The sequence below is a fragment of the Lolium perenne genome, chromosome 5 (genome assembly GCF_019359855.2).
Source record: "Lolium perenne isolate Kyuss_39 chromosome 5, Kyuss_2.0, whole genome shotgun sequence".
NCBI classification, from domain to species: domain Eukaryota; kingdom Viridiplantae; phylum Streptophyta; class Magnoliopsida; order Poales; family Poaceae; genus Lolium; species Lolium perenne.
Window position 1 is genome coordinate 8,299,795 of NC_067248.2, and position 13,936 is coordinate 8,313,730.

Sequence of the window (13,936 nt, forward strand, 5' to 3'; positions counted from 1 at the left end):
TGCAATTAATGGAAATCAATTAATTTTGGTAGGAAAATAGGCTGCTAAGGGAAGACATGTGGTACAATGGAGCAAATTGTCTTCTCTTATTTTCTAAGGGATCATCCCTTAGTTAAGGGAAGGCAACCTTCTCTTTTTCTATTCTCTCTCCTCCAACTCAGCAAATATCTTACGTGGCGGTTCTAAGGGAAGGCTGACGTCATCCCATTGTTCATGCCCTTAGAGAATTGGATGGATCCAATTTCCCTGAAAAAACAAATATAAGAGTAAACTTGTTTGGAACTTGCTTTTCTCTGCTTCAGAGTTTCCGTTCGATCAAACTGCGCCCTCTCTTCTCGCTGTCCCCGTCTTTGCCGTCAACGCCCACCGCCCGAGCGCCTCCCATCCCTTCACCCTCGCTGCCGGAGCCGCTTATCCTCCACCCCTCCTCCCTTCACCCTGGCCATCTGAGCTCACAGTATCGACAGATCTAGGGAGGGGCAGGCGGGCAGTGGCGCAAGACCAAATTCCTCCATCTCTCCTCATCGTTGACTGCAAGAAGGCCTGGCTATATTTCCAGGAGGTAAGCGTTTCCTAATTATGAATTCCTGCAAACCTGTCTGTCTCAAACTGACTACCTAATCCTTCCATGCTCACACCTAGAATGGAGGACGAAGATGTGCTGAAGCGTATACTTGACGGAGCCGAGGACCCGAAGGATCTTCCATTAGCACTGTTGCAGAAAATCACGGGAAATTTCTCCAGTGACAGAATAATTGGCAAGGGAGCATTTGGAGAGGTTTACAGGGTACAGTTTGGCATTTTACAGTATTATTACTTTTAAAGATCTCGTGCCCACCAAAATATCACTTTAACCTGTACCACTGGTGGAAGCAGAACTTGGACACACCCTAGTTTAGTTTTTAGAGCTAACAATCATTTTAATGCTGACCAACAGGGTGTACTTGGAGAACGGATTGTTGCTGTGAAAAAGATCCATATAAGTGTACACACAATTGATGACAAACTATTTCGTCGTGAGCTTACCAGTCTGATGAAGATTAGTCATGAAAATGTAATCCGCTTTCTTGGGTTCTGTTCTCATGAATATCAAAAACTAATAAAACAGGATGGGTCAGGAAAATTGATCTTGGCCAGCGTATTAGAAAGATTGCTCTGCCTCGAGTACATCAGCAACGGAAGCCTTGATAAACATATTACCGGTACAATGTTTAACTTGTTTTCTTTGCTAGTGCTCAATTTAAACTCAGGGTCAATAACATTTAGGGACAGAATTGAAATCAGAATGTTTTATCATTGCTGGGCACGAAGTTTAACATATCTCCTTTGTTTTTATGTATATATTCTTGGGACCGTATATTCTTCTGCAGATGAATTGAGAGGACTTGACTGGGAAACACGTTATGAAATAATCATCGGTATTTGCGAGGGCCTGCGTTATCTTCACGGGGAAAAGATTATTCATATGGATCTTAAACCGGCAAACATATTATTACATAATCAAGATGACAAATATATTCCCAAAATCACGGATTTCGGTTTGTCAAGACCAAATGAAAACTCGCACACTGTCGGTAAATGTTATGGCACAGAGTAAGCTATGGATTGGAAGAACCATACTTTCTATCATCACATCCCTACATTTACCTGTGTCATAATGCATCACACTATCATATTTTGGTGCAGAGGATATTTGGCTCCAGAATACAGGGACCATAGCGAAACTACACTCGCATGTGATATATATAGTTTGGGTGCCATAATCATACAATTAGTAACAGGGTGTACGGATATCCCTAACGAACATAAGGTAAGAGTAATTTCTCTAACTTTTTAGCACAAGAATACAACACTTTAATATGCATACTATCCTACTGAGTGGCATATCTAATAGAAACAACATGTTTCTTAATGGAGATAGTTTACACTGTAAGATTCTGGGATTATCACAAACAATAATCATTCGTTAAATTTAGGTACTTCGAAGGTGGAGACACAGGTGGAATAAGCCACCGACGCAACTACAATACCAGCAAATAACTAGATGCATCGACATAGCGGGACGCTGCAGGGAACAAACACAGAAATATAGACCCACAATATCAAATATAATCCTCTTTCTGGAACAATCAGAAAGCATACATGGCCAGGTAAGCTAGCTAGTTAAAATACCTTGTAATCAAACCGTGGAAAGGGATACATCATTGGAAGTCAAAGGAGAAAACAACATTAATCATTGAGATCAAAGAGCTAATTAAGTGTGGAACAATCAATTAGTCAACTTAAAGGGTGTGGTAATTTGGTTCCAGATTCAAATACATAGGTTAGCTAATCAGGGTTGGCGTAAATAAGAAGTTAGAGCTATGGAAGCAGAATTTGGAATCAAAGGGGTTTAGAATTAGGAGAACCAAGACCGAGTACTTGTGATGCGACTTTAGTGGTGTTAGGTGCGAAAACGGAGATTTTGTTTAGAAGGAAAAATAGTGCCTAAGAGGGACACCTTCCGATACTTGGGATCGATGCTAGAAAGCAATGGTGATACGATGAGGATGTTTGCCACAGGACACCATTGCTTTGCAGCATTGATCCCAAGTAACGGAAGGTGTCCCTCTTGGGCACTATCTTCCCTTCTAAACTGACATCTCCGTCTTCGCCACCAACACCACTAAAGTCGCATCGCATGTACTCAGTCTTGGTCCTGCTAAGTCTAAACCCCTTTGACTCCAAAGTCTGCCTCCATATCTCTAACTTCCTATTCAAGCCGGCCCGAGTTTCATCTACTAGCACCACATCACCAACAAAGAGCATACACCAAGGAATATCTCCTTGTATATCCTTGGTCACCTCATCCATCACCAAGGAAAACATGCATGGGCTCAAGGCTGACCTTGATGTAGCCCTATCATGATTGGGAAGGTATCGGTCTCACTATCACCTGCGCCGAGCACTTGTCACAACACGATCGTACATATCTCTGATGAGGGTAATGTACTTTGTTGGAATCTTGTGTTTCTCCAGTGCCCACCACATGACCGTCCTTGGTATCTTGTCATACGCCTTCTCCAAGTCGATGAAGACCATATGTAGGTCCTTCTTCCGCTCTCTATATCTCTCCATAAGTTGGCGAAGTAAGAAAATCGCCTCTATAGTTGATCTCCCGGGCATAAAACCAAATTGGTTTTAGTGACATTCGCCACTCTCTTCAAGAGATGCTCGATTATTCTCTTCCAAAGTTTCATAGTATGGCTCATAAGCTTACTATGAAACTTTGGGAGAGAATCATCGAGCATCGCTTGAGGAGAGTGACGGATGTCACTAAAAACCAATTCGAGTTTTATGCCCGGGAGATCGACTACATCGACTACATAGGCGACTTGGTGTATGCTCTTTGCTGATGATGTGGTGCTAGTAGATGAAACTAGGTCCGGCTTGAATAGGAAGTTAGAGATATGGAGGCAGACTTTGGAGTCAAAGGGGTTTAGACTTAGCCTACCCCAACTTTTTTGGGAAAAAGCTTTCATGTTGTTGTTTTATCAATTATACTCCTGTCTGAGGCCCAAACATGTTCTGCTCCTAGTTCTCTAGTTGATCCGTAAGAGCAGGAACAACATGTGATGTTTGATGGGGTTTGCCTATGTAATCTTGTTTCTATGTGATCTAAAAATTTATGCATCACCAACTTATGTCTGATACCATATCTTATCCTCACATATCACTTGGTTGACATGAATTGCATTCACCATTGATCTTTTGCCTCCATAAACGTGGAGTGTAAACATACAGGTTTAGCTTAAATACATTTAAATTTTTTTGCCTTCGTACAAATGCAACTTATAAAATTGAGAGAATATACATCATCATCTAAACACATGACATCTAGCTTTCTTTTTGCAGATAAGTCCTCACTTCAGTGAAGATGACATGCTAGGGATTAAGCCACTCGAACTGCTGCTACCTTCTGAGCTGAAGAACAAGACATCACGCTCAGTTGAGCTGACCAATGGCACCCGTAATTGCATTGCCTTCAACATTGAACTGCCAAGCCTAAGGTACATCGCACTACCAGAAAAAGGCATTGTGCAACCAGAAGCGAAGTGCACTGTGAAGATAACAGTGCAACCACGAGATAACAGTGCAACCGGAAGCGATGCCGACAAGTTCATCGTGAAGAGTATGAAAGTGAGCCAGGTTCTGATGGATGAAGATATCACACAACGCATGTTCGAAGAGGCCGGTGAAGTTGTTGATGACGTGAACCTGGTGGTTGCATATGAGCCTATGAAGCCCCTGAAACTTTCGAGGGAAGACACCAACATGTCAGCTGAGGAAGTCCCCAAGGTGATCAAATGTGATCCGTCTTAATGTGTTTGTATCATTGTATGGGTCTTCTGTCCCTTTCTCCTAGACTGTTTCTTGACGCATAAATTTGTATGCTCCCAGGCAAAGAAGAGAGAGATTGTTGAGTTTGCTTCCGGAAAGGGCAAAAACAAACTTGGTAGCAGAGAAAAAGAAGAGACAGATTCCATGGTAAGCTTAGTCAGATCGATAATCCAACAATCAATATTGATGAAATGACTTATATGTTAATCTATGTATATCGTTGTTATGCATAGGACATCAGTTCAAGAGTTCAAGGACAATGTACCAAGCAAACAAATCAGCACAATTTTTACCCTCCACAAAGCTTTTCACGCAATTATCCTACAAACATGAAATACCTAGGGGGCGAGAGTGACCGAGCCGTGGATGTTACAAGCGGGGCTATGGGTAGCCTGCTCGACAAGCTGGGCAAGCTCGTCACAGAGGACTACAGTCTAGATATGAGCATCAAGAGTGATATCGAGTCTTTATCGGTAGATCTGGTGATGATTCACCTAGACCTCCCCGAGCTGGAAAATGTTGTCCGGGCCAAGTTTTTCATTGACGAAGTGCGGGAGCTGTCATATAACACAGAGGATATGATTGATAGCTTCATGGTGCACGTCGATCCTGACTCCAGTAGCAGTGGCTTCAGAGAGATTATGCATGAGAGTGTAGAGCTGTTGCAGAATGGCACGCCGACTTACCAGCAGATTGGTGATGTGATCAGAGACATCAAGGGCAAAGTTCAGGCTGTGGCTGACAGGAAAAATAAATATATCAAAAATGTTGTAGCCAATGCATCTATCAAAGCTACAACTAACCTTCGGATTTCAGCTATATACGAACATAAAGAACGACTCATTGGCATCAAAGCGCCGAGAGATGAGCTGATAAGGCTACTTGAGGAGGATGGTGATGCATCAAAGCAAAATCTGAGGATAATCTCTATCGTCGGAATGGGAGGGTTGGGCAAGACCACACTTGTCAAGGCAGTGTATGACAAGATGAAAGCATACTGTCCTAAAGCTTTTGTTTCAGTGGGTCAGAATCCAGACGTGAAGACAGTTTTGAAAGACATTCTCGATAAATTTGTAGAATATTTCAAAGCAGAGAACTTGGATGTCGGGGAACTCATAGAAAAAATTAAAGAAATTCTCAAGGATAAGAGGTACCCCCAAAAATTAAAAAAATTATAAAGGATAAGTGGTACACCCCCCCCCCCCCCCCCCCCCCAGATTAGAATTGGACCCGTATGTCACCAAGGATTAAGCAATCCAGTTCAGAAAAAAAAGGATGAAGCAATCAAACACTTCAAATTCAATATTTACTTTGTCCTAAGTCCCATCCATGTATGCTTGTCTACATAATCAAACGAATAAATTTCAAGTGTTGATTCCCCAGTGAAAGTCCATTTGTAGTTTGGATAACACAGTTTTGCACCTGAAAAGATATCTTGTTAAATAATACAACATTTTCACGTTTTCTGGGCTAGACTTATGATACCAATATTGGACTGTATGTAGAATTATCTGGGGCCCTTCTCCTCCTAGTTTTGTGGACCAAACTGAGGGCATGCTATTGTCAGTTTGGTGGAGAAACTTACTGCAATAAAGCTATTATTCTAGTCGGTTCTAATGACCAATCGAATGAGAGAATCTTTTGGGGCTGCTTCTCATTTTGAGCTGCCTGTAAATTTTATTAAGACAAGTCCACAATGCACACCCTCGCTATGGGATAGCTATAGCAAAGACATTTGCAATAATGCAATTGTATGACGCTTGTATAAATATATTAGTAGCATGGATATAGGGTTGCTCACAGCCCACAGCAATATGGAATGAATATTTTGTAGGTTAGACATATTTTTAGGAGGTATTGAAATGCATCCACATGTTATGGATATTTTTTACATAGACATAAAATTTTAAATGGCGCTCTCCTAATTGTACTAAGATTCAATATGCCTTTGTTGTTTCACGTTTTTTGTAGATACTTCATAGTAATTGATGATATATGGGACTCCACGGCATGGTATTTTATTAATTATGCATTTCCAAGAAACAAACATGGCAGTAGAGTGATAACAACAACAAGGAACCATGATGTTGCTCTTGCCTGTTGCGAGAATGCAAGCAAATATGTGTATAGGATCAAACCACTCAATGACGAAGAGTCAAGAAGACTATTCATTATAAGAGCATTTGGTCCTGAAATTTTGTTCCCTGATACAGTTCGGAAACAAGAGATTTCAAAATATATTCTGAAAAAATGTGGTGGTATGCCACTTGCTATTAATAGCATAGCAAGCCTTTTGGCTGGTGAGAAAGACACAACCTGGGAGTATATATGGAAATCTTTGCATGCTCTGACCAAAGGAATAACTGCTCTCGAAAATATGAAGAAAATATTGGATCTTAGCTACACATGTCTTCCTGGTGATCTCAAGACATGTCTCATTTATGTTTGCATGTATCCAGAGGATCGCGAAATAGATAAAAAGGATTTGTTGAGGCAATGGGTAGCTGAAGGTTTCGTGACTAGAAAGGGTCTGCTAGATGCAGAGGATGTTGCTGAAAACAACTTCAAAGCGCTCATCAACATGTGTTTGATTGAACCTGGGAAGATAGACCGCTACAATGATGAAGTGTTGTCTTGCAGTGTACACGATATAATTCTTGAGCTTATAAGATCTAAGTCAAGTGAAATGAATTTTATTCATGTAATTGATGGTTTGAAAGATGTGTCAGGGCAGATCCGTCGAGTCTCAGTCCAGCACAATGATAAAGAGGATAGTAGAGTTCTTGAAACAATCAAAGGGTCACTATCACATGCTCGCTCAGTCTTACTTTACCGAGGCTCACTTTGGGCTGACTTTCTGAAGTACAAGTATGTCAGAGTTCTATACCTTGAAAATTGGAGTTATCTAGAGGGCCTAGACCTCAACGGCATCAGGTGGTTGTTTCTTCTAAGGTATTTAAAAGTTCAAAATCTTGGGTCATCTGTGGTGAACCTACCTGATCAAATTGGAGGGCTACAACAATTGGAGACAATAGATCTAGAAGGAATACAAGAGAAAAATTATCCACCAGATATTGTTAGTTTGCCCTGGTTAAGGCATCTCAGTTATGGCAGACGTGGTAGTGTACTGCCTGACGGGATCGACAGGTTGAAATCATTGCACACCCTAGAAGGTGTATGTTTTCATCGAAGTTCGGTAGACAATATCAAGGGCCTTGGTGAACTGATCAACTTGAGAAAACTAGAGTTCATTTCGTCTGAGCATAAACTATTGAATAAATCGTTCAATATGCGTATGGTTGCGTTGCACTCTTCTATCAGCAAGCTATCTACCAGCCTCAGGATCCTTACAGTGAGAACAGGGTTCAGACTGGATGACTGGAACTGGAGTAGACTAGATGCCTGTGGCTGGAGCAGTTCAATGTTCCCTCGGGTGTCTAATATTCGGGAGCTCAATCTAAGTTTCTGCATTCTTCAAAGGTGCCCTGGGTGGATTAGTCAGCTCGGCAACCTCTGCAAGTTTACTATTTATGTGCGTGAGGTGGCTGATGGCATCACTATCGTTGCAGGGTTGCCTTCACTCGCCTACTACTCTGTTGTGAGTACTAATCCAGGTGAAAAGGAAGAAAGTGTAGTCATCCACAGCGGGATATTCCAATCACTCAAGCACCTGCTTTTCGCCTGTCCAAAAACGTCACTTACATTCGAAGTCGGGGCTATGCCCAAGCTAGAGAAGCTTCAGATATGGTTCCGTTACCACATGTCTCGCCGATTCCTACCGGTTGGCGTCGGCCTCTTGCAAGCTGAAACCCTTAAAAAAATCACTATAGTTATGTTTGAGGATGACATGGAGAATAAAAGCTTCAATTACCTTCGTTCATTTGGCTATATCTCATACCACAAATGTAGGTTCGGGTCCATGTTGACGAGAGCATTTAAGTCGCATTATCCTGATGCTGACATCAAAATTATATTTGATGATAATGAACTCTATGACGATAACAAATGTGATGCTATTCCTGATAATGATGAAGACTCTTGTTGTAGTGAAGATGATGACGAGGTTGTTGATTATGAAGATCATGATAGTGAAGATGATGACGAGGATGTTGATGATGAAGATTATGATAGTGAATTCTTGAAAAAAAAGGATTATGATAGTGAAGATGATGACGAGGATGTTGATGATGAAGATTATGATAGTGAATTCTCGAAAAAAAAAGATTATGATAGTGAAGATGAAGATGAATATTATGATTGTGAAGAATATGGCGGTGCTTCTCCGTAGGCAAATGGATCTCAAACTTCAGCATCGATCCACTGTGGCTACTGGCTACTAATTGAGGCGCTGGACGATTCTGGTAGGATGAGCATTAATACTGACACGCCTCCAATGGTAGACACGTCGGTCCATCTTGCTGTGTTATACACTATATATAAAAGCTAAACAGTGTAGTGCATCTCATATTGATTTGGCTACTGTAGATGAGTAATTTTCGTTCCTTTTCATCCATCCGTCGAGCGACGGGCGTTGTGTTATTTTTCTATCCCCTTCCATGGTTATTTTTCTTCGATTTTTTTGAGAGATCGGGTGACTGGTTACCGGCAGCAACAGATTTGTACCGTGTATTGTTAGCGATCTCCTCCCGGTTCCCTTTTCTTGCTGAACGTGGTTATTTAGTTTGATCAAAGTGGTGGTGCACCCCACCACGGAACAATCGAGCAGTTCTGGACTGGGTCGTGGCAATGAGGCAACGGTCCAGCGAATGTCTCTCTTGAGTATTCCCCGCTATCTCCACCTCCCCTAGGAGCTTTTCCTGATCGCGATCTTTCCATTGGTCGTCCCAATGGCGCGCCTCTGGTCTCCTCTCTCCACCCAACGCCACCACACCTGAGATCGATCTTTCTTTCCCAATTAATGCGTACAGCCAGCCCGTGGGCATCACCTCTGGCCCTGGATGTTTCTCACGCTGGCCATTCCATGCGCCCCGCGCTCGGCCGCCAGAGTCCTGACATGGGCTGCCGCGCCCGCGCGAGCTCCGCTCTGCGTGCTGGCCACCCGCCCGCCCCTGCGCGTGGCCCGCGCCGCCTGTGCTGTGAGGCTGACCTCGGTGGCGGTAGCCGGCAGGCAGGCACGGTGATGCGGGCGGGCGCACCGGCCTCCTGTCCGCAGCTTGCCTTGCTCGCATTGGATCTTCCACAACGCTGCATCCTCTACTTGATCCTCTTGTGCTTCTGCAGGCATGAAGACCCCACAAGATGAGGAATTAGGTTTTTTTTTTTTTTTTTTGAGATTAGATGAGGAATTAGGTGTGTACGGAAATCTGGTGGCTACTTCCATCGAATGAGTGGGTTATTGGCTGACTCCACTGCTTACGGGAGCCCACTAGATCCCTGAAAAAGATACTGCAAGGTGATAGTAACTAAACTTGGCCCCTGATGTGTGCCTTTTTCTGAATTTTTATGTGCATCAAATCCACCTATTGCCGTATATATGCATTTGTTTAATAAATTTTAGAAGCCAATTCATGTAACCTAGATGTGGTCATATTTTGCATCTGCTAGGTTTTAGAGCTATGTATATATTGACATTAACAATATTCATGTTTCGGAAACTAGTTTTTCTGCTTGGATGCACCGCTCATGTTGTGCCAGATTTCAAGTATGCTTTGAGTTCACCATGTTTCTCGAGAACATATCTAGTGATACCACATCTTATTTGAAAGGCTTGGGTCGTCCCCCTCCAGGGCGACTCGGGCCGGAACCCTTGCGAGATTGCAAGCAAATATGTGTATAGGATCAAACCACTCAGTGACGAAGAGTCAAGAAGACTATTCATTAGAAGAGCATTTGGTCCTGAAATTTTGTTCCCTGATACAGTTCGGAAACAAGAGATTTCAAAATATATTCTGAAAAGATGTGGCGGTATGCCACTTGCTATTAATAGCATAGCAGGCCTTTTGGCTGGCGAGGAAGACACAACCTGGGAGTATATATGGAAATCTTTGCATGCTCTGACCGAAGGAATAACTGCTCTTGAAAATATGAAGAAAATATTGGATCTTAGCTACATACGTCTTCCTGGTGATCTCAAGACATGTCTCATTTATGTTTGCATGTATCCAGAGGATCGCGAAATAGATAAAAAGGATTTGTTGAGGCAATGGGTTGCTGAAGGTTTCGTGACTAGAAAGGGTCTGCTAGATGCAGAGGATGTTGCTGAAAAAAACTTCAAAGCGCTCATCGACATGTGTTTGATTGAACCTGGGAAGATAGACCGCTACAATGATGAAGTGTTGTCTTGCAGTGTACACGACATAATTCTTGAGCTTATAAGATCTAAGTCAAGTGAAATGAATTTTATTCATGTAATTGATGGTTTGAAAGATGTGTCAGGGCAGATCCGTCGAGTCTCAGTCCAGCACAATGATAAAGAGGATAGTAGAGTTCTTGAAACAATCAAAGGGTCACTATCACATGTTCGCTCAGTCTTACTTTTCCAAAGCTCACTTTTGCCTGACTTTCTGAAGTACAAGTATGTCAGAGTTCTACACCTTGAAAGTTGGAGTGATCTAGACCTCAACGGCATCAGGTGGTTGTTTCTCCTAAGGTATTTAAAAGTTGGATGGCGTGGTGAGGTGAGCCTACCTGATCAAATTGGAGGGCTAGAACAATTGGAGACAATAGATCTAAAAGGAATGGAAGTGAAAAATTATCCACCAGATATTGTTAGTTTGCCCTGGTTAAGGCATCTCAGATACGGCGGAGCTGGTATTGCACTGCCTGATGGGATCAACAGGTTGAAATCATTGCACACCCTAGAAGGTGTATGTTTTCATGGAAGTTCGGTAGACAATATCAAGGGCCTTGGTGAACTGATCAACTTGAGAAAAATAGAGTTCATTTCGTCTCAGCATGAGCAATCGAAGAAAGAGGGCAATATGCGTATGGTTGCGTTGCACTCTTCTATCAGCAAGCTATCTGCCAGCCTCAGGATCCTTACAATGAGAGATCCCTGGGACTGGAGCAGACTAGATGCCTGGGTCTGGAGCAGTTCAATGTTCCCTCAGGGGTCTAATATTCGGGAGCTCAATCTAAGTTGCTTCAGTTTTCAAAGGTGCCCTGGGTGGATTAGTCAGCTCGGCAACCTCTGCAAGTTTACTATTGTTGTGCGTGAGGTGGCTGATGGCATCACTATCGTTGCAGGGTTGCCTTCACTCGCCTACTACTCTGTGTGTACTAATCCAGGTGAAAAGGAAGAAAGTGTAGTCATCCACAGCGGGATATTCCAATCACTCAAGCACCTGCTTTTCGCCTGTCCAAAAACGTCACTTACCTTCGAAGTCGGGGCTATGCCCAAGCTAGAGAAGCTTCAGATATGGTTCCGTTACCACATGTCTCGCCGATTCCTACCGGTTGGCGTCGGCCTCTTGCAAGCTGAAACCCTTAAAAAAATCACTATAGTTATGTTTGAGGATGACATGGAGAATAAAAGCTTCAATTACCTTCGTTCATTTGGCTATATCTCATACCACAAATGTAGGTTCGGGTCCATGTTGACGAGAGCATTTAAGTCGCATTATCCTGATGCTGACATCAAAATTATATTTGATGATAATGAACTCTATGACGATAACAAATGTGATGCTATTCCTGATAATGATGAAGACTCTTGTTGTAGTGAAGATGATGACGAGGTTGTTGATTATGAAGATCATGATAGTGAAGATTATGACGAGTATGATGATGATGAATATTATTATAGTGAAGATGATGACGGGGATGTTGATGATGAATATTATGATTGTGAAGAATATGGCGGTGCTTCTCCGTAGGCAAATGGATCTCAAACTTCAGCATTGATCCAGGATAACCTGTGGCTACTAATTGAGGTGCTGGAAGATTATGGTAGGATGAGCATTAATACTGACACGCCTCCAATGGTAGACACGTCGGTCCATCTTGGGGCGTTATATATATTATATTATACACTATATAAAAGCTAAACAGTGTAGTGCATCTCATATTGATTTGGCTACTGTATATGAGTAATTTTCGTTCCTTCTCATCCATCCGCTGCGCGACGGGTGTTGTGTTATTTTTCTATCCCCTTGCATGGTTATTTTTCTTCGATTTTTTTCAGAGGTCGGGTGACTGGTTACCGGCAGCAACAGATTTGTACCGTGTATTGTTACCGATCTCCCCCCGTTCCCTTTTCTTGCTGAACGTGGTTATTTAGTTCGGTCAAAGCGGTGGTGCACCCCACCACGGAACAATCGAGCAGTTCTGGATTTTTTTTGAGACCCTCGAGCAGTTCTGGATTGGGTCGTGGCAATGAGCGCAGGACGAGGAGGTCGGCTGCGCGGGGGACCGAGATCGATCTTTCTTTCCCAATTAATGCGTACAGCCAGCCCGTGGGCAGCCCTGGATGTTTCACACGCTGGCCCCTCCATGCTCCCCGCGCTCGCGCGAGCTCCGCTATCCGTGCTGGCCACCCGCCCGCCCCTGCGCGTGGCCCGCTCCGCCTGTGTTGTGAGGCTGACCTCGGTGGCGGTAGGCAGGCACGGAGATGCCGGCGGGGTAAGCTGCTGCCGCTTCATCTCTTATCCCTGGCAGGAGTGTCGACCTCCTCGAGACCTCGACAGTGGAGGCGGGGAAGGCAGCTGCTGCTACTTCATCCTGGGAGTGGGGATCCCGCCGCGGTAAACGCGTGGTACAGTAGCGCTGGATTCTTCTTGTCTCCCCTTCGTGATCTCTTTCTCGTCTCACTACTCCTGTACATTCTCCTTGGCTATTTTCCGATAGGAAGCCAAATATCGGAACTCCCCGCCACCGTCGATCGCGTCCTGAATCGAACGGGATTAGCCTTGAAGCTGTTTTTTCTCGATCGACGCCATTAATGGACGACGATATGTCCGGATATTCCTCCCCTAATCGCCGCTCTGATCCCATCCCCTCCCCCACGTCCCATCCCATACCGATTTGCTTCCTCCGCCAGCTACACTGTGCCGCTCCCATCCGCTCGGCTCGCCGCTACCCTCCCCTCCGCAGCTTGCCTTGCTCGCATTGGATCTTCCACAACGCTGCATCCTCTACTTGATCGTCTCGTGCTTCTGCAGGCATGAAGATCCCACAAGATGATGAATTAGGTGCGTACGGAAATCGGTGGCTACTTCCATCGAATGAGTGGGTTATTGGCTGACTCCACTGCTTACGGGAGCCCACTAGATCCCTGAAAAAGATACTGCAAGGTGATAGTAACTAAACTTGGCCCCTGATGTGTGCCTTTCTCTGAATTTTTATGTGCATCAAATCCACCTATTACCGTATATATGCATTTGTTTAATAAATTTTAGAAGCCAATTCATGTAACCTAGATGTGGTCATATTTTGCATCTGCTAGGTTTTAGAGCTATGTATATATTGACATTAACAATATTCATGTTTTGGAAGCTAATTTTTCTGCTTGGATGCACCGCTCATGTATTATGCTTTGAGTTCACCATGTTTCTCGTTAAATATTCACTAATGCTGATAAATTAGTGACAACCATTGT

General features: G+C 43.4%; 2 protein-coding genes across 4 annotated transcripts; both read left to right on the forward strand.

Moving 5' to 3' along the window:
• The first annotated feature begins 281 nt into the window (after positions 1-281).
• LOC127299032 (disease resistance protein RGA5) lies at positions 282-8,889 on the forward strand. 3 transcript variants are annotated; one of them, XM_051328894.1, is made up of 10 exons: positions 282-562; positions 643-787; positions 938-1,202; positions 1,371-1,593; positions 1,687-1,810; positions 1,977-2,150; positions 3,895-4,338; positions 4,441-4,527; positions 4,614-5,530; positions 6,352-8,889. In XM_051328894.1, the coding sequence occupies exons 2-10, from the start codon at positions 644-646 to the stop codon at positions 8,666-8,668; spliced, it is 4,695 nt and encodes a 1,564-aa protein (XP_051184854.1). In that variant the 5' UTR covers positions 282-562; position 643; the 3' UTR covers positions 8,669-8,889. The 3 variants fall into 3 exon arrangements, with proteins under 3 accessions (XP_051184854.1, XP_051184857.1, XP_051184858.1); XM_051328897.1 differs by lacking the exon at positions 1,977-2,150; XM_051328898.1 differs by lacking the exons at positions 938-1,202; positions 1,371-1,593; positions 1,687-1,810; positions 1,977-2,150.
• A 1,418-nt stretch (positions 8,890-10,307) lies between these two features.
• On the forward strand, positions 10,308-12,215 carry LOC139831396 (disease resistance protein RGA5-like). Its single transcript, XM_071820660.1, has one exon. The coding sequence runs from the start codon at positions 10,308-10,310 to the stop codon at positions 12,213-12,215; it is 1,908 nt and encodes a 635-aa protein (XP_071676761.1).
• Positions 12,216-13,936: the final 1,721 nt, after the last annotated feature.

What these genes read in the sequence shown, in the direction of transcription:
- LOC127299032 (XM_051328894.1), top strand. Translation starts at nt 644, where the DNA reads ATGGAGGACGAAGATGTGCTGAAGCGTATACTTGACGGAGCCGAGGAC. An exon ending in CCTTGATAAACATATTACCG is followed by an intron (nt 1,203 to 1,370) that starts GTACAATGTTTA and finishes ATTCTTCTGCAG; the next exon opens with ATGAATTGAGAGGACTTGAC. An exon ending in CAGAAAGCATACATGGCCAG is followed by an intron (nt 2,151 to 3,894) that starts GTAAGCTAGCTA and finishes TTCTTTTTGCAG; the next exon opens with ATAAGTCCTCACTTCAGTGA.
- LOC139831396 (XM_071820660.1), top strand. Translation starts at nt 10,308, where the DNA reads ATGCCACTTGCTATTAATAGCATAGCAGGCCTTTTGGCTGGCGAGGAA.